This window comes from Larimichthys crocea, chromosome XXIII (assembly GCF_000972845.2).
Source record: "Larimichthys crocea isolate SSNF chromosome XXIII, L_crocea_2.0, whole genome shotgun sequence".
NCBI classification, from domain to species: Eukaryota; Metazoa; Chordata; class Actinopteri; family Sciaenidae; genus Larimichthys; species Larimichthys crocea.
The window spans coordinates 4,134,274-4,154,240 of NC_040033.1; the positions used below are offsets into that span (position 1 = coordinate 4,134,274).

The 19,967-nt window shown below is 42.5% G+C and overlaps 1 protein-coding gene across 1 annotated transcript in view; it reads right to left on the reverse strand.

The window, feature by feature from the left end:
• Positions 1–19,967, reverse strand: part of sspo (SCO-spondin) — a 69,350-nt gene that overhangs the window by 16,340 nt on the left and 33,043 nt on the right. The window contains exons 69-110 of the mRNA XM_027274369.1: positions 19,845–19,891; positions 19,153–19,323; positions 18,866–19,000; positions 18,358–18,494; positions 18,185–18,279; positions 18,000–18,049; positions 17,609–17,779; positions 17,021–17,191; positions 16,829–16,908; positions 16,557–16,726; positions 16,425–16,471; positions 15,996–16,196; positions 15,593–15,763; positions 14,856–15,056; positions 14,627–14,738; positions 14,264–14,484; positions 13,982–14,134; positions 13,699–13,865; positions 13,388–13,533; positions 12,933–13,153; positions 12,710–12,745; positions 12,439–12,603; positions 11,088–11,300; positions 9,523–9,690; positions 9,141–9,275; positions 8,546–8,783; positions 8,276–8,428; positions 8,116–8,162; positions 7,821–7,991; positions 7,457–7,633; positions 6,270–6,425; positions 5,942–6,066; positions 4,776–4,915; positions 4,498–4,544; positions 4,161–4,403; positions 2,099–2,260; positions 1,735–1,851; positions 1,485–1,623; positions 1,065–1,261; positions 787–957; positions 431–558; positions 187–341 (exon numbers count right to left, since the gene is read on the reverse strand). Of these exons, the coding sequence (XP_027130170.1) occupies positions 187–341; positions 431–558; positions 787–957; positions 1,065–1,261; positions 1,485–1,623; positions 1,735–1,851; positions 2,099–2,260; positions 4,161–4,403; positions 4,498–4,544; positions 4,776–4,915; positions 5,942–6,066; positions 6,270–6,425; positions 7,457–7,633; positions 7,821–7,991; positions 8,116–8,162; positions 8,276–8,428; positions 8,546–8,783; positions 9,141–9,275; positions 9,523–9,690; positions 11,088–11,300; positions 12,439–12,603; positions 12,710–12,745; positions 12,933–13,153; positions 13,388–13,533; positions 13,699–13,865; positions 13,982–14,134; positions 14,264–14,484; positions 14,627–14,738; positions 14,856–15,056; positions 15,593–15,763; positions 15,996–16,196; positions 16,425–16,471; positions 16,557–16,726; positions 16,829–16,908; positions 17,021–17,191; positions 17,609–17,779; positions 18,000–18,049; positions 18,185–18,279; positions 18,358–18,494; positions 18,866–19,000; positions 19,153–19,323; positions 19,845–19,891 (6,150 nt within the window). The remainder of the gene's footprint in view (positions 1–186; positions 342–430; positions 559–786; positions 958–1,064; positions 1,262–1,484; positions 1,624–1,734; positions 1,852–2,098; positions 2,261–4,160; positions 4,404–4,497; positions 4,545–4,775; positions 4,916–5,941; positions 6,067–6,269; positions 6,426–7,456; positions 7,634–7,820; positions 7,992–8,115; positions 8,163–8,275; positions 8,429–8,545; positions 8,784–9,140; positions 9,276–9,522; positions 9,691–11,087; positions 11,301–12,438; positions 12,604–12,709; positions 12,746–12,932; positions 13,154–13,387; positions 13,534–13,698; positions 13,866–13,981; positions 14,135–14,263; positions 14,485–14,626; positions 14,739–14,855; positions 15,057–15,592; positions 15,764–15,995; positions 16,197–16,424; positions 16,472–16,556; positions 16,727–16,828; positions 16,909–17,020; positions 17,192–17,608; positions 17,780–17,999; positions 18,050–18,184; positions 18,280–18,357; positions 18,495–18,865; positions 19,001–19,152; positions 19,324–19,844; positions 19,892–19,967) is intronic.

A 19,967-nucleotide genomic window follows, 5' to 3' on the forward strand; every position in this document is an offset into this window, starting at 1 on the left:
AACTCCTTCATGGACCATGTCATTCAGGAGATCCAGCCTCAGCGCTGGGACACTTAAAGCTACTTCAGCAGGCCAGATCTAGATCCAGTAGTCAAAGAAAGTCTGGATGCTCACATCATAATCACACTGGTCTAAGAAACAGTTAAATCAGCAATGGAAGTGATAAAACCTTGTGCAGTGTGTTACCATGTGTTGCAGAGGTTCTGAATAATTGTTCCAGGTGCCAGGAGAGCATTTGTGATCTCCTCACTGCTAACATTCCAGCTTTGGTAAGCATCCGGCAGGGACAGCGGTGAGCAGGGACAGTAAGCATGGGACACACAGGAGCCTTTATGCAACACCTATAAGTGATACAGTGTAAATAAATTAAATTCAATCACAGCTTTCCAGCTACACACACACACACACACAAAAAATGAGGTGTCCAGACCTGTCCTGGAGGGCAAGTGCACCCAGGGGTGCAGGGTCCAGGTAAACACTGAGTGTGTGGCCACAGGTCCTCACAGATATATGGACAGGAACCTGAACAGGGACTAAAAATATGCCCACTGGGACACTCTGCAACACAAATGAACAAACAGGGATATGTCTTGTGTATATTTCAATACACAGACATACGTGTGTTTTTTATCCATGCATACTTATGTCTTTTTAAACATTAGCTTAGTCACATTTCAGGTCACACCTTTAAGTACATAACACTGTAAATAAACTGTAATGAGTTGCTTGGCAACCACTTTATCTTACAGGAATTATATTTCTGAGAACAGTAGAAATATATATTACCAGGCAGGCAGCTGCTGGTGTTACAGACAGTGTGCTGTTCAAGTGGTCCAACACAAGCTGACCCACCAGGCTCTGGCTCTTTAAGGACCGTCTTGTTCCGCACTGACAACCCACCGCCACATGTGGCGCTGCACTCACTCCAGGGTGACCACTCGCTCAACAAACATCCCGCTAAAGAGAGATGGAGATTAAATGTTTCCTTTAAGTTCTGTTAGTCTGATGTAAAACATTTTAAGACATTCTCAATTGTGCATGTGGATGTTAGTTCCATGACAGACCTGGACATGGTGGGACATTGCAGCTCTCTGTCTGCTTGGTGTCAGCACAGGAAGGCCCGCCCTCTGTGTCCTGGCAGAGGCGTGTCCTTGTCCTTTGGCCACGCCCACAAGAGGCTGAGCACAAGCTCCATGGGCTCCAAGGCTCGTACACTGGGCAAGGGAGCTTGGTGCACGCCAAAGTGCCATTCTCACAAACACTGCAGATGGAGGGGTGTTTCGAATAGTGAGATAATGTTTGATCTCATGATTAGCAGAGGATGTCTCACATCAAGTGCAGACTCTCAGGCTCAGATAGCGTGTTCAGGTCTGTTATACCTGCCTCTAGATATTAGTAAGATTACTTTCCCACTAATAATAATAATAATAATAATAATAATAATAATAATAATAACAACAACAACAAAACAAAGCCATTCTCACCAGGTGTTACAGTCCATGGAAAGCACCTCTTTAGGGATATACTCCAAAGTCCCATTGCCTGATGGGACACCACAGCGACACTCTGTCACTGACACACAGTGACCATCCTGCAACAGCTGCCCCTCTGGACACCGACACCCTGAGAAATGAAAGAAAAATTAAGAAAAATTAAAGAAAAATATAAAAATACAGCCAATCCAGTAATGAAGAGCATTTGAAGCTACTGTCCATGTTACAAGTTGAAGATTACCTGGATGACAGGCTCCTTGGAGACACTGCACATGCTCCCATAAGTCAGTGCAACTGCGAGGACATTGATTAGCACAGCTCTCTTGGTAGATCCGCCCCCTATCCTCACAGCGCTCACCTAGGAAACAAAGAAAATCAATTGTTCCCCCTATTCATAAATAAACAGAAGCAAAGTGTTACAGAAAGTGACTTTACCATAACTCTTTTTTTGCATTATTAAAGAGCTGAAAGACTGGCAACAAAGATCTTTATCTGCAATAAAGGCTCTAAACCCATAACATCATATCGACCCCCAAATAGCTTTTCTGTTTGTGTCTGTGATGGTATGTAAATAATAATACTGTAAATGTAAGGAGGTGTTGTACCTGGGCAGAGTCCGGTGTTGCAGCTCTGGCTCTGAGTCAGTTGGCTCTTACAGTGGGGTCCTGGAGGAGAGGCCAGGGGCCGTTTGTAGCGCTGCCTGACTCCACCACTGCATGGCTCTGCACAGACTGTCCAGGAGCTCCACACACTCCACTGACACAAATCTGAAAGGATAGAATGATTACCATAACCACCACCAGCTCTGTTCTCACCCTAATTATAATGACTGTAATTACTATGATGACTGCTGTAATAGCTGTGATTGCTGTTATACTCATCATCATCAACGATAACAGAAGCGTATTTATTGTTTATGGACTTATGTACAAGCATACTTGAGCTGGTAAGATGTTTGATTTATATTTTAAATGAGATATTAGAGTTGTTCTATTTATTTATAGTAAATGAATCCTGTTTAAACTCACTGAGCACTTTTAAGATATCTTAGCTAACTATGATGAAGTACCAAACTTCACATATTTGACATGCAAATCAAACTTAAGGTCTGTTGGGCATAGTAGTAATTCATAGGCCTTCATGTGTAAAGCAGGAGAAGAATGGAGGAGTGACAAGTTAGATTGAGGAGGAATCTGTCTTCACACACAGACGACACCAAATCCAATCAACCTGATGGATCCCCACAGACACATGGACTTCAAACTCTTCCCTTCTTTAAATCCCTTTTCCATTTTCCCTCCTTTGGGGAATAATGGGAATAGGGCATTGGGGACGCAGAATACCATTTTTCACAGCAGGTACTGATTGCAAGCTCTTAAACTATTAATCTGAACTCGCAGCAGTGAATGGACACACAATAAATATTCACAGAATCCCTATGAAACAGTTATTGTGATCCGATTGTGCTGAAAAATTGGAATACTTTCTGGCACTTTCCAGTCTGATTGAATCTGACTTGCAGGATAGAGACTACTTTATGCCTATTAAACAGAGTGACAAAAGATGAGTGAGTCATTGTTGTCCACTCCCCAAGGCTCCATTCTCAGGCATTTTCTGTGCAAAAAAAAACTCCCACTTACCATAATTATGTGGATGATGCACAGATTTATAAAATAATATCATTAAGTGACTATAGTCACACACAAACATTGACGTGCTGCTTGGAACAAATCAATGATTTGAAGATTTGTCATCATCTTTTATAGGCTCAAATGCTGTAATTATGCTTATACATGTCTCCTGAAAAAGTCAATAAAATCAGGCAGCTGCATCTCATTCACACCATAAAGCCCTTAATAAGACTAGAAAGTGGAGTACATTAGTCCACTTGGCACTGGTCTCCTGTGTGTCAAATAACTGATCTTTCATTGAATGGTTTGGGGCTAAAAAACATCTCTGATGTGTTGCTTCACTATGATCTCTCTGGTCTTCTAGGACAGGTCTGCTTATTATTCACAGGGTCAAAACTAAATATGAAGGCATTCAGTGTTTAAGATCTGCTCCAACTCACAGCTCTTAAATATTACATGTTCATGTTTTCCTCTACTCTTTTTAATAGAATGTGGAGCTATTTATTTATTTATTTATTATATCTCTCATTGCACTGTAACTGCAGTGCACTCTTTCTTCTGTTGTTTAAGCTCATATTTACCTTTCATTTAAGTATTTAAATCCTTTTTAGATGTGTCTTTTATCTTCACTTGTCTTAATGTATTATTTGACTTATGTAAAGCACCCTAAAATTACTTTGTTGGTGCTGCACAAATGGATTTGCCTTCCCTTGTATTCCACCCATATTTTAGCATGGAAGTACTTCCCTCCCCAGAGTAAACTATGACATTTCACACATTTACATGTCACACAGTCACTCTCAGACCCAATCTGTGATTCAGTTTTTCTATGGTGCTATGCTTGTTGAGCTCTGACTAGTTCACTGTGTTGTCTGCATACATTCTTATGGTGGGGACAAAGTCTCAAACTGCTGCAACATGCTGAGGGGAACTTGGGTGGAGCAAAACTGTCCCATTCATTACTTTTCCTCACTGAGGAGTTAAAAGAACAACTGGAAAAAAAACTCTTTTTGTCCTCTTGGTCAAACACCATTACCTCTGCAGATGTTAGCATCTGGACAGAGCCTCTCCTCCATTAGTGGTCCTGGGCATTGGCTCTCCTCCTCCTGTCTAGTGACTGGAAGACCAGAATCCAGGTCCAAACAGGCTCGGAAACGGCTCTGGATTGAGACCATCTTACTGCCACTGATAACTCCTGCTTGGGAGGTGTTGTGCTGGAGTGAGGCAGAGGGTATACAGGGAGAACATGGAGTCCACTCTGACCACTCGCTGAGGATGACTGAAAGAAGGTAAGAAAACAGGACACGTGACAGGATGATGGGATTATTCAACCAAAAGCTCTTTACATCACTCTCATTATTCAGCTTTCTTACCTTCACACTCTCTCATGTCACACTGCAAAGCTCCATCATGGCAAAGGCTGGAGTGGTTACGAAAAGAAATAGCAGTCACAAATATAGCAGTAGCAATGGCAAAAGTGCACTTATTCTGTTTTAATGCCATGCCTGGTACACTGCAACACACAATTAAAACACAGAGCACCAAATGTCTTGTCTGTAAAAGCTGAAAACCTAAACTACATTGGTATTACAGGTATTGATACAGAAAACATGTTCATGCTCTGTGTGTTTTTAACAGCCAGGGATCTAACCAGGTGCTGCAGCCTATGGTGACCGTGGCGCCCTCAGGGACCTTAATGGGTGTAGGTGGTTGTCCTGAAGCTTGGTGCTGTAGGTGGATGCAGCCACACTCCTCTGGAGGAACACAGCTACCATTCTGCTGCAGCAGACCCTGGAGGAGAAAACATAGCATTCAGAAAAACGGACTGGTGCAGTGTTTGTGTTTTTGTTTTGGTTCATTTGGTTTTAACATGGTGATTACCTTTCCTCTGCAGCTACACTATAATGCTTATTGAATATATGTTATTAACAGTATAAACATATAATAATATAATAATGACAATGTGAAAGGTGTCTATTGTAGTGATGAACCTACAGATAATTATCAGCTAAATCTGCAGCTCCCCTCGGATTCACTGAGCTTTGCAATGAGTTTCAGCTCATTGTTTAGCTCTCTGGTAGCAACTTTACTGTTTTGGTTCACTCGCATCGATCTCATAGTGCTTGCAGCTGTTTTCAGTGAATAAGATCTGATAAACCCACCATACACCAAATGCTTGTGCTGACCCCGAGTGGCCAAACAAATCAGTTCTTACAGGTTCAAGTGTTGGCAATGAAAAAAGTATGCACAGTTGTTAAATGATTTATGGTAACAGCCATGGTCCCCGCCTCTGGTGATCTGCTTTCTGTTCTATATTTCATTATCTCCCTCCCCGCTGCTGTATGGGTGTCTCATCAGTCTATCAGAGAGGATTTTTCAGGTTTTTACAATAAATCAAATCTGGAAGCTCCCAAACTGGGCCAAACAACATTATAAAATTGTCATTGCAACTCATCACCATCAGAGTGATGCATAAGTAACAATATGAAACACAGCATATTTCACTTTTTAAGTTTGTATGAGTACATTTTTGTTCTGCTTTAATACTGACACACAAATCATGCAACATGCAACTATTTTACATGCAGATTGCAGTATTGTCAGAATTACGTATGAAAAAATGTTTGGCACTTGCTAATTTCAAATCCATCTGAGAGCTCTACATTGCGAACATCAACACTGAATACATTTTGTTCCGATTTTGATGTTACTAGAATGATCAAGGTTTGCTTTATTGTGAGAGTGAGTGTTGATCCTGTCAATACACATTATAAACACTATAACTAGACTAGGACTAATAAAATATGAAATATTCACCTCTGGGCAGTAGCAGCCACGTGTACATTCCCTGACACCTAAACACACATCTCCACGACCATGTAGTGAACACTGCTTCTCACACGGTGAACCACATGCCGAGTACACAAATGGGGCTTCACAATCTACAAACAGAAGAGGTAAACAAAATCAAACACACACACACACATAATCACATACACATACTAAATTAACTCCACTCATCCAAAAAAAGGTGCTTTATCTGTCTGTCTGTGTATCAATGTTAAAGGCAGGAAAAGAACATTTAAATGTGCTTTAAGCATCAGAACAATGAGAGAATCACAAACAGGCCTGGTTGTTAACTCACCATCACACTGACTGAGACTGCATGTTCTGCTCTGTGTTTCAACAGGAGTGCACTGTTGTCCCCTGGTGGCTGGAGAAAGAGCTACACGGTAGCGCTGCTGCCTCTGAGACTCACAGGAGCACTGAGACCAAACACTCCACTCCGACATCGGGCAGCCTGCAGGAGAAAACAAACCAACATCACTAAAAACAAACACTTCACGCTTTTTGTGATCCACTTCGGTGAAGCAGCATTTGGACTTATCTGTACTCATGTGACCCACTGCTGGTCCTGGTAAGTCTATTTCTATAGTTATAAGGGAAATATACTGCTAAGTTAATGAGTATGTAATGGAGCTATTTATACACCAAACATTAGGTTATCTTCTTTTACAGTCAATATAAATCTGTCTTACTGGCACCAACTACTAAAGTACATTTAAAGCAGAGACAAAAATTAAATTAGCAACCATGGTGACCTGACACTAACAACAACTAATAGTCCAATAATACTGCATTAATCAATCGCCAAATTTAGCTAGGAACAGGAGAATATATCTTTTTTTATTGGATTACTGAATATTAATCCAAACTAAATTTACTCATCACAATCTTAAATAAATATATGAACATTAACTCATATAAATTGCCTGAGGACAGTGACAGCATCCGACCCACAGTTTAAACTCAGCATGCAGTAATTTATCAGGATTAACAACTGAACACACGCAAGGAAAGACTGTGAATAATGTATTTAAAAAGTTATTGTTGTGAAGGTTAACATGAAAATGTACTGAGCCCATATTCTCTGGCCAAAAATAAATGCACACAACATAATCTTGCTTGCTAACATTTAAATATAACGTAATTAATGTTGATCTGCTGTCTGCGACATACACTTTAATGAATATTAGAATGATGATAGATTTTTATATAAATAAAGTTATGACAATGATCTTTATTCTAAGGCAGTTAAGCATTTGAGTGCAGTGAATGGTGTGGAAATGACATCTCTGTTTCCTGTTGTAAACACTGTAAATTACTTGATATGCACATATTGATGAAAGGCTCACATCTGGGCTGAATCAGGTGAAGTGAATAATGTACATGAACCTTTTTGATGACAAGTTGAATATTAAAGTCATTGCTGTTTGAGTCTGACCAGCATCAGTTCACAGAGCTGAAGACGTGAGTTTTGTCTGTGTGTACCTGGACACGGCTGTTTGTAACACAGTTGGGTCTCCTCTCTGTTCCTCTCAGCCTCAATCTCAGTGGGACATGCTGCATCACCTCCTTCCTCACACACGCACACCCTGTGCCGTGATACAGATCCTGCACCACAACTTCGGGAACATGGTGACCATGGTGACCAGGGGCAAAGGTCATCTAGACAGACAGTAGACAAGAGAGTCGATATTATCAGAGCAAATGTGAACTGTATTGACTTACTTAATAATTTGGTTTTGCTGACATTCTTCAAGATTATACATGTCATACAGTGTGTACCAAAAGTTTATGTGTTTTGGTAATAGATTCTGATGATTGAATATAATTATGGCATTTCTGAACAAACCCAGGCAGGGAGGAGTGTGACAGTCCTGTGTTTCTCTCTCTGGACCGCTGCAGTGAGACCCGTTGTTACGTGGTGGTGGGTTGATGCAGGCATGAGTTCGAACCTGTGTGCCCTGACCACAGGTCACTGAGCAGTCGGACCACACTGACCATGGGGTCCAGCCACCATCCACTGGAAAAAACACTTATTTTTAGTCTTTTGACAAATGTCTTGTCGGGGCAACACATTTTCAACAGTGCTTATATTATTTTACCACATTTAGGCCTGCTTAATTTACACGCTGTCAATGACCTACCTCTGCAGTCAATGTCTTGGCAGTAATCTCCCTCTGGTGTGCATGTGCTAGGAGGCAAAACAAATTAGATTGTTACATAAGGGAAATCTTTCACTTTCTTGTTTTTTAGTCAGTACAAAACTTCATTCTGTCCCTGTGTGTTTGTTTGCATCCATCTCACCATTGTTTACACTCGCCCTGCAGCCACGTGTCTCCCACACTGAGCTCCTGGTTATCATGGAGACACAAAGGTGGGCACGGTCCTGGGTCACAGGATTTATGCTGGACTTCCTCAAACTGGCAATCTATTCCTTCAGTCTCTGAAATCAAAGACCTGACACACAAGAGCGTGTTTGTGTTTATGTTTTGCTGTGCTGTATGTGTCTAATTACAAAGAAATACATTTGGATATTAAAGGTAATAATAAAGGTGTTATAATAAATATAAACACCTGTATCTGGTTCTCCGGCCCTGCCCACAGGAAACACTGCACGCTGCCCAACTGGACCAGGAGCTCCAAATGCAGGAGGCCTGGCAGCTGTGATTGGTGCAGAAGAGCTGTCCATCAGAGCAGCTGCAGTTGTTGCAGTCCACCTGATGCCAGCTACCGGCTGCCCAAATCTGTCCCAGTGAGTCCACGCAGTCGCACTGCCACAGCTGCACACACACCCCGTCCTGCTGCAGCTGGCCTGGAAACACACATACAGTAGTTAGAGTGTGTGATATGTTCATGGACTGACTCATTTCTGGTTTGGGGCCACGTGCTACATGTTTTGGATTTGTCACTATAATTTTGTAATTCAGGTGAACTGACCCTTGAAAATGTTTAATTAAAGCAAATCACATGTGGACAAAGACCCAGTGGTCATTACTAATTTTTGGTTAATAATGACAGCACCAGCACTCATGCTCAATCAGATACAGCATGTGCGCACATACACACACACTATATAGTGCTTATCTTTTGAATACCCAGAGGAACACACACACACACACACACATACACACAGTCTTATCTGTTATTAAAATGACAGCAGCCATAGTACCTTTAGGGCAGCGACAGCCAGGCTGACATTCGGTGCTGCCCTGGCACTCGATGCCCTGCTGGAGGTCTGAGCACCGCTGTGGACACTGGTTGGCACACAGCACGAACTCCTGGCCTGGCGGGCACCCTTTCTCATCTGACAATACACAAACAGAAGGTCATGAATTTTCCCATGATGCTGCAGGCCTTTTTCTCCACATAACATGTCTCACCAAGAATGCTAACCACAGGCTGTGTTGACTTTTTCAACACAAAGACAATGTGAAAAATAATAGCCATGTGGTGAATTAATAAGCAATTGTCTCTGCACAGTGTTAACTATCTTAGGGGTCACAGCAATCTGAATTCAACAAGCGTTTGTGAACATGTTGGGTCTTTCTCACCGCAGGGTTTGGTGTTGCAGGGTTTGACCTGGTTCTTCTCTCCTTCACACTTCTTCCCACCATTCTTGGGTGGAGGGCTGGAGCAGGAGCGAGTGCGTATGGAGCGCCCACCGCCACAGCGTTTATCACAGCGGGACCAGGGACTCCAGCGAGACCAGCCTCCATCCACTGCAGGACAACAAACAAACATGAACATAAAATATGATATGATGTATATGATAAATATTATATATGTTTCTGCATCTTTTATCTTTTTATAATATATTATAATAATATATAATAATATAATATATTATATATAATGTATATATTAAGATTAAGATAAAATTAAGATAAGTATATTAATATTAAGATTAATATTAAGTATATTACTGCAGATTGGGACACGGTTGTGAAAAACTGACATTTTCTTTCTTTTTCTAACCAGGCAAAATGTCCCAGAGCCCCAGAACTACAGGTTCACCATGTGGCCATTACTCTGTGGTCACTGCATAAATTCAAAATGTGTCCATGAAAGCACAATATAAAGTGAATTCATTGGGGCCTTAAGGAAACACACACACATTACTGTCTAGGTTTCCCTAAGGCCACTGGTTTCTGTCATTCCTCTAGAATGTAAACATGATGTAGGTCCACACAACATAAATATGCTGTAGCTGCAGAAGAACAGAAGTCAGACAACATTACTACACAACAGAATGTTGACCCAATATGCCGCTCAGCTCCTGATACAGGCTACAGTCAGCTCCCGCCTCGATTATTGCAACTCGCTCTTGGCTGGCCTACCTGCTTGCGCGATCAAACCTTTGCAAATAGTCCAGAAAGCCGCAGCGCGACTGGTTTTCAATCAACCTAAAAGGTCACATGTCACCCCACTCTTCAGCGACCTGCACTGGCTGCCTGTAGCTGCCAGAATTAAACACAAAGCTCTGACGCTAGCCTACAAAACCATCTCAGGATCTGCCCCTGCCTATCTCAGCGTCTTACTAAAGGCTCACGTCCCGACCAGGGCATTACGCTCCGCTCATACAAACCGTCTAGTTGTACCCTCGCCTCTCGCAAAGCGAGGTCACTCTAAACTCTTCTCTGTGGTCGTCCCCAAATGGTGGAATGACCTACCAACGGCTACTAGAACAGCAACATCCCTTTCTATCTTTAAAAAAGTTGTAAAAACCTTTCTCTTTCGAGAATGCTTCCCTGCCTAACAAAACTAACAACTACTCTGTGCTCCTTTACACCTTTCTCGGCTTATGTCCTCCTCTGTAAGTCGCTTTGGATAAAAGCGTCTGCTAAATGCAATGTAATGTAATGTAAAAAAAATGTAAATGTGATATTTACCACTGTCTGTAAAAGTTCTACATCTGTTGGATATTCATACCCGATTTAAATGAATGGAAATCAATTCATGCCTGGAATGTACAACTGAAACACTGGAGCTTGACAATCCCTACAAAGACTCTTTATGCTCAAGACAGGATGTAGAGTGATGGACATAAATTTTAATTTTCTGAACGTGTTGAATTGAAGATTGCAGCTTGGCTCTACATGCTGATGAGCTGGCTGACCTCTGCAGGGCCTGATGTTACAGAAGCGATGGTCCAGGTTTCCTCCCAAGATGTCCTCGCACCATGAGCCGTTGGTCCCGGGGCTGAGGAAGGTTCGGATCCTCTGCTGTTGACCCACTCCACAGGACCGCGAACAGGAACCCCACCCCCCCCACTCTGTCCACGAACAGTTCCTCTGTGCACAGTCGGCTCCTACGCATACCTCAACTCCATCTGGGAACATATTACAAAAAACATGAGAATGCTTGATATAGTGGTTGAATACATTTGCAGCTTAGACTAATTAATTCTAATGCTTTGGTTTAACTGCAGGTGTCACACCTCCTTTTCTATTTCCTGCTCCTGTCGGTACAGTTTACTATAATTACAGGAAGCCATTTGTTTACGGCATTCATAGTAATGTCGCATTATTTATTCATTCAAGTGGAAACTGTACACAGTTACAGTGAGTTTATTTTAAACATTGTAAAATCATATAAGCTGTTTGCTATGTTTATATGAGGCTATGGCTGGATCATGGCAATGAGAATTTTATTTATAACATACAAGTTTCTCTACAAGGCTCCACTATTTTTACTATCTTCCCTCACTACTCTGCTGTGTGTACACACACCTACACACACTATAATCATTTTTCTCTGGATGTTATGTTTATGCATACTGCTGTTTACACCTTTGTTGGAATAAAAACTTATAAGATATAAACAGCTGCCTGCTTACACACTAAACTTCAACACATTCTCAAACAAAATGGCTAAATATTAATACAGCGTGCCAGTATTAATCACTTCTGATGTCTGTGTGGATTAGTAAATAAAACAGCAAGTCCATTACAAAATCTGTTCTGTTGTCTCAGAGATAAGCATGGGAAAAAATTACAAACCCAAGCCACAAACACAAATTCCAAACAGATGTTAATGTAGAGATTTTCCTGGAGATGCTGATTATATACGTACAGAATGTGCTCTTTCACACAGCTAAATAATGAGCTGTTTGCAAAAATGTTACTTCATGTCTACATTCACAACCAGGAGCCACACTGCTCTGCCGCTGATAGTTGTGTTCCTTTCTCAAAAGCAGATTCTTTACAGACTGAGAACAGTTCCTTTAGTTCAGTAGTTTCCCATACAGAAACTCAAAGGTGTTCTTGCACTTTGAACCTGTGGCGTCCTGTGTCTATAACCTCCTGGCTCCCACAGACTCCCACATCATTGCTATTGTCTTGTCTTGTTGCTATTGTATCAAGAGACAAGGCAGCTCGACTTTCAAGAGATGCACTGTTTGACTGCTGAAAGTAGTCAAGAGTATAAGACTTGTTGTCAACCACAGACTCCAACAGGACTGGTCATACCTGGACACTGGGGCAGGTTACAGGCCTTCTCTTGGTGAGAGCTTCCAGAGCAGGGAGGTTTGATACACTGTCGATGACGGGACTTCATGGCTGGGCTGAGAGCATTAGTGCACGTCTTAGAGCAGGGACTCCATAACGACCAGGGAGAGAAGCCAACATCATCATCTAAAGGAGACAGAGGAAGATTTAGGTACAGGTTGTTAAAATGTTAAAAACAAAAACAAATCAGAAGACTCCAGCTGGTTTAAAAATCTATATGGAGGATAATTACCTGGTAAAAGTGGTTCTTCTGTTGGACCAACAATAACTGGAGACAACAAATAAAAATCAACATGAGCACAAACACCATTTCTGTTATGATCATTTATAATGGCTGTAAATTAATGATACATAATAGCGCTTTTATGATTAAATAAGGTTTATAATTAAATTAAATAAATACACACTCACTGTCACAGTGTCTCCCTCCATCTCTAACTAACTAGTGCCTATACCTGGGCAGTCAGGGGCCTGACAGTAGGTGGTTTCCTGGCGTGGCCCTTTGCAGTCTCTGCCTCCGTGGCCCGGGACGGGGTGTGTGCAGCCCCTGGTGCGAGTCTTCAGTCCTAGACCTCCACAGGACAGCGAGCAGGAGCTCCAGGATCCCCAGGGTGAGAGGCCGCCATCGACTGGGCAATGCTCCAAGGAACAGTTCCACCTGCCATGTTCACAGCCACTACAGGGAACAGAGTGGGGAGGTCAAAGCTTTGACATCAGAAATGTGGTCTACGATTTGTCAGATTCTCATGATAAAGTAATTTGATATGTAACATTCAGTTTGATACATACATTGAGATATCTTGTTTAGAAACTTTCTTAAAAGGTTGTACAAACCTACAGCAGTAGAAGGCAGTGTGTAGTAGGCATTGTGTAACTGTACTAAATATAAGATGGCTCTAAATATGCTCACCAGGTGCTGCAGTCATGGACCAGTGTGTCTCCAGACTGAAGTTCCACTCCGTCAGAGATGTTATACAGGAGCAGAGATGAGACCGGTGTGACAGAAACACTCTGCAGAGAAGCCAGAAAGTCTTTGTCCACTAGACACGGACACTCCTGAAACATACACAATAAAATCACATTTGATGGACATGGACATGTAGCAATCTGAGGACTCACCAAGCATTTTAGCTGCTTCAACATTGGTTAAATGTTAATGTTCGTGTCACTCAGATGGAAGGTATCAAAAGTCTGTAAGAATGCAGATGACAGGGAACCCACCTGCAGGCAGACTCCATTGTGTTGGTATGTGTGCGGGGGACAGTGGCAGCCTTCCTCACAGCCGTCAGAGTAGCAGCCCTCCCTGCCACTGACCTGAGCGCAGCTGAACGGACAGCCTTCACCTCGTTCACACTCCCTGTACAGCCTGCCTGGAGGGCAGCCCACTTCTGCACAACATGATGTCAGCATAGAGACACAGATTAAAGATACTCAAAAACAGTCTGAAAATGTTACCATGGATCTTACAGTCTAGTCTTTGATGCCATAGCTACAGGCGACTCACCAAGGCAGACCTGAGTGTTGCAGGTCTTGCTCTGGCGGCTGAGGCCACTGCAGGGTGCAGAGCTGCAGAGACGAGAGCGGGACTGCTGTCCCCCACCACAGCTAACAGAACACACAGACCAGTGAGACCAGGGGAGCCATGGGCCCACCGTGTCTAGAAACAAAAACATACTGAGATGTAAAGACACAGCTGCATAGCAGGTAAGGGTAATGTAAGAAATCAAAGAAAAATAGTTTTCAAAGTTGTGCTTGAGTCTAAACTGGATTAATCAGACAGGACTACCTGTGCACAGGTGTATGTTGCAGTCTTTCTGCTGTTCAGCAATTCCCAGGCAGCCTCTCCCACCGCTCTGAGGGGATGGGTTATTACACTGGCGTGTCCTGAACTTCACTCCTCCGCCACATGGAAGCGAGCAGTCAGTCCAGGCCCCCCATTGGCTCCAGCCACCATCAACGTGGCAACCAGGGACTGACTGACACTGTAGAACCCCTGCCTCGCATGAACTGCGACAACATGAGAAAGGTGATTTTGTGCATGAAATTAAATTTTATATATATTTTTATAGAAATAATTTATACATACACTGTATATATTTTATTCTATATAAGAATCAAAATGTTGTATAGCTGTTTAGTTGTGCTGTACCAGTTTTGGCAGTCAGTGATGATGCTGTCTCCTGGATTTGCAAACTGCCCATCAGATTCACCAGGCCATACCAATGATGTATTACTAGAATCTGGCCTGCTGACTGTTATTCCTACATCAGAGACAAAAATGTATCGATTAGACTCATCTCTGCTCAGTCCATCACAGTTTAACTACAGTGTAACAACTTCCATTGACACTTTTCACATAAACAGATAGTGGCTCTAACCAGTAGCTGAGCTGTTGTGGTATTTGCAGCGACACTCCTCCCTGGCCACACACACTCCATCCTGCAGAACCATGTCACCCGGACAACCACAGGTCTGGCTGCACCTGGGGGAGTCCAAGCACTCTGTGTCACCATGGAGATCTGAACAGGAGCGAGGACAGGGCTTCCCACAGGGCCATTCTTCCTGGCCTCCGCCACAGTCTGCAGAATGCAGGAGGAAGTACAGTTTGCATAACACATGGAGCACAGAAATGGCTCTCAGTAATTTGCCATTAGTCTAAATAGGGAAAGTCACCCTATGAAACGAGTGGCTTGTGGAAACTAACAGCTGTAAAATGTGGCCTGAAAGATGAAGAAATCTCTTGACTGTGAGTTAATACATGAAATGCATCCCTGAAATAGATGATTGATGAACAGTGCTGCAGTGCAGGAGCCTGTCAGCTTGCTGTTTATCAGTAATCCCTGTTATCATTCTGTGGGAGTTGGACATGCACCGGAACATGAGAGGGCAGGTAGAGTTCAACCACAGCAGAGAGTTCATTAATCTTCCTTTCGGGTGACCATTTCATTTTATCAGGCCTTTTTTAATTCAACTTAAGCAACCTCTTTTCTCTCAGGCTTTACTACCTGGGACAGATACAGAAATGCTAATGATTGACACTTTGTTTCTTGAAAGTCCAGTAACCCCATTTTCAACATGAATCCACAACTAACACGCAATCCTTTACGATGCTGACCTGAGCAGATAGTAATGTTGTCATGACAACCACGTCTCTGCCTGCTCTCTCCAAGACAGGGCAGGCCACCAAACCTGGTTGGAGGACTGTTACACTCCCTGGTGCGAGTGGACGACCCAGCACACCCATCACACTCTGACCATGCTGACCAGGGACTCCAGGAACCATGGACTAGAGTGAGAGGGTTAGAAACAAAAAAAGAGGTTATTTTGGATAAAATGAATAAGGATAAATACAAAGGTTAAATTAAAAGAAAAACAGTTAACAAAGATGAAAATTCCACTTTGTCAAGTCAGTGCTGAGAGTGACTGAACTGTTTGTTTGTTTTTAATTGCTAAATTATCCTAGCTGAGGTTCTATCTTTTGGAACAAATGGTAATGATGATGAGAGAAGACTTCTTACCTGGACAGAAGGTGATGACAGGACAGGGCTGTCTCTGTATTTGAACTCCGACCTCATTATGTATTTCCTGTTCTCCGGGGCATGCTGCTCCTCCAGCTTTGGGCTCAGGGCAGCCACAGCTCCTGTAGCGGGTCACAGACTCTGCCCCACAGGTCCTGGAGCATGGAGTCCACTCGGACCACTCACACCAGTCACCCGACACTGGAAACATACAGAAGGATGCATTTATGGCCAACGCTACATACCATTTTATTGTAACCAATCATTAATAAAGTTAATGTTTTTATTGTTTTGCATGAGTTTAAATGCTTCTCAAAGAAAAACTGCACACAAACCAGTTTAAGAAACAAAGTTTCATATGTTGATTATTAATCATATGTAACATCCACTATTCTCAACACACACACAAACTTAGAGCTGGTTACACACCTGGACAGGGGTCTCTGGAACAGTTGAGTCTACCAGCCTCACAGGTGCTGAAACAAAGAGGAAGTACCAGGATGTTACATGTGATTTACATGCATGTACAGTATGTGCTCCCTGTTTGTGCATTATTCTAACCAGTTGTTACATCCATCAGGGGCTTTAGTGGTCTCCCCTGGTTCCAGCCTGCGTCCAGTGCTCAGGTCCAGGCAGGGACAGTCCTCTCTCTCTACACAGACTGTCCCATTAGCAGACAGAATTTTCCCCTCTGTGCAGTAGCACCCTGGCTCGCATTGCCACTCACAGTGCTGCAGGACAGGAAGAAAATGTCCTTTATGATCAAAAAAAAAATCCTAATTTTTATCCACAAAGAAGGCCATAGAAAAAAACATGTGCAGTATGATACTCACAGCCAGGTCCTCACAGGAACGAGGACAAGAGGGACCACAGCTACTGAACACTGTGCCTGGGACCTGCGAGCATGGCGCCACTGAAAACACACATATAATAACGGAATAATAAGGAATCAACTGTACATTATGTCCACGCAGACCACACATACTCACAGGCTCATCTACATTCTAGACACTCTGTAAACATACCTGGACAATGGTCAGTGTTACAGGCTATGACCTCAGTTCCCAGACCCTCACAGTAGTTCCCCTCCCCCTCTGGACTGGGACTGTCACACTCTCTCCTTCGGCTTCGAACCCCCCCACCACATGACTTAGTACACTCTGTCCAATTACTCCACTGACCCCAGCCACCGTCACCTGGAAACGGTGAAAAACATATGACAACTTCACAGCAAATAGAGATTAGTTACATGACTAAAAACACAATATATATAACGATACATAATAAAACATGACTCACCCAGGAAATGACAGAAATTTCATTTTTCAGAACAAATTATAAAACAATGTGACCACAATCTCAATACTTCATGGTGACTGTCATCAATTTGCTGTGTTGTGTTGCTGTTATGAACATTCATCCTGGATTACAGGATACTCATGTTTCATTTTCCCGACAATCGACTCATGCCAGAACAAACTAAGTCAGAGAGAAAAAAAACTTTGCTGACACTGCTCACAGATCTTAGTCTAAATACAGGCCATGTAAAAAGTCAATCCATTTAAATATCGACAGAGTGTCAGTCTATTTAAATGAAGACAAAACAATCTTACGGTCACATGGCGCGGTGATGCACACTTGGTCCTCTCTGTGAGGGCCCAGACATGGCATGCCACTGTCAGAGCGCTGGGGACTGGAACAGAACCTGTACCGAGACTGGAGACCCGCTCCACACGATAGTGAACACTGACCCCAGGGAGTCCACACTGACCACTGGCCATGAACTGGAGAAAGAGAGAGAGAAATTCATACTTCGTCATTTTGTTAGCATGACTGAGTTGACTGTCTTAGACATAAATGAGTGCTGACAGGATTTTTGTTAGAGATTATTAACATACAAACTAATGCCAGTGTTATATGCAAGCTAGTGCAAGTACCTACTTAAACAATGATATGACACAATGAAAAGAAAGCATAGAAAAAATAAAATGTCTTTTTGCCTACCATTGCAGCTGACTTGAGAGCAGTTAACCAGCCTACCATCTTCACATGTACTGAAACATAAACAAACACATTTGAATAATAATTGTTCTCTTCTTTATGTACTGATAAATGGAAGCACATACTGGTGGAGTTTTATTCATTATGGGTCATACAACTATAAAAACTTAAGAGTCAGTTTGACGTACCAGTTGTTGCAGTCTGTGGGCACAGTGTCTCCTGGTCTGTACTGCTGTCCATCCACATCACAGCGACAGTCAGACTCCCGCACACACACACCATCCTGGTAATATGCAGGACCATCAACAACATGACTGTGTTCACTGTATATATGTGTGTGCATGTTAACCACCTCACCCACCTGCTGGACAGTCCCGTGTGGACATTGGCAGCCTGGTGTGCAGTTCCTGCTAAGGTTCATTGTGAGGTCTGTGCATGACACTGGTCCCCTCACACACTGCTTCCACTGCTGGCCTGGAGGACACACCCTGCCGTCCCCTGACAGAGATCAATGTCAGTGTGATCAAAATGCCTTTGTGATGCCCCTTGACGCACCAAAACAAATCTAAAACAATATGCACAGTATCATCCATTAATCTGGCAATGAAATCAATTTTGCCAATGCCTCTCAGAATGGGACATGATGTATTAGAAAAAATATTACATTTTAATTTTTCATTGTTATACAATGAAAACAATGAAATAAAATTGTAAAGGATTCTTCATGATATTCTGTACTTTCAAGACTGTGATGTTTTTTTTTTCTATGATTTTTTTCTCTGCATTGGTGTTTTTATTTTCTTGTGAAAAAACATAATTTAGAACAATAAATAGCAGACAAAAGTTGTTCATCAATATGATCTGTGTACCACAGGGCTGCAGGTTACAGGCGCTGAACTGCTGAGCAGTGCCGTGGATCCGGATGGGCCCACGAGTTCGGGTCCTGTAACCTCCTCCACATGTCACTGAGCACTCTGACCATGCACTCCATGGCTCCTTTAAACCTTCAGACACAATCACAACCAGATTAGCGTCCTTTATATCTCGATCTGTGTATTTCTTTGAATGCATGCAGGAGTAAAATAAAAAGTGGTGACTCATTCTTTAAATTTCAGAACATGGATTCTGTGTTTAATGACACCAAACAATTACTCACCAAAGCAGGGTTCAATGCTGCAGGTATCAATCCCAACTCTGTCTCCTTTGCAGGGACGACCTCCGGAAGCTGGGGGAGGATTCGTTCCTGAACGATACCGCCTTCTCACACCAACATCACATGTTCGACTGCAAGCACTCCACTGGGTCCAGCTGCTCCAGCCACAGTCCACTGAGGAACACACACAGCATAAAAGACGGAGACAAATGAGGGGAAAAGACAAGACTTAAGAACAAGCCGGTATGGGCTTGGGTCCATAAACTGTTTCTTTGTGTCATGAAAGTGCTGGCTAGGATGAGGTGTTTGTGTGGTGAAAGAAGTGTTGTTAACAGGGGAATGACCGGCCTCTAACAAAAAGAACAGGATGATAAAAGTCAGCAGCCACATTCAGTTTGCGGCTGACCTGCTCCTACAAAAGGACTTTTCTGTCTCTGTTATGATTCATGTATCATAAATCTTAGAATAAACTCTCCTCTGTTTTGTTGGCTACCAGGTGAATGAGTTCTACCCTATGTAACATATGATTGGTTGCCTGAAAAGGAGTGACAGTGAAGACACCAACGCCTCTCTGAAAAGTTTAAGATTTTCAACAAGAAGTTGGGAACTATTGAAAAAAAAAAGACACTTGGAAATAACACAAGCCCTAAATGTACATTCAGAACTGCAATTAAGAGAAAAAAAAGGCCACTCACCAGGACAAGAAGCTGTTCCACATTCCATTTCTCCATTAACGCAGGTACTGTTTGAGACACACAATACAAAACAAGTGACACAAGATTTAAAATTTGATGCCAAATTCAATCATCCATCAATAA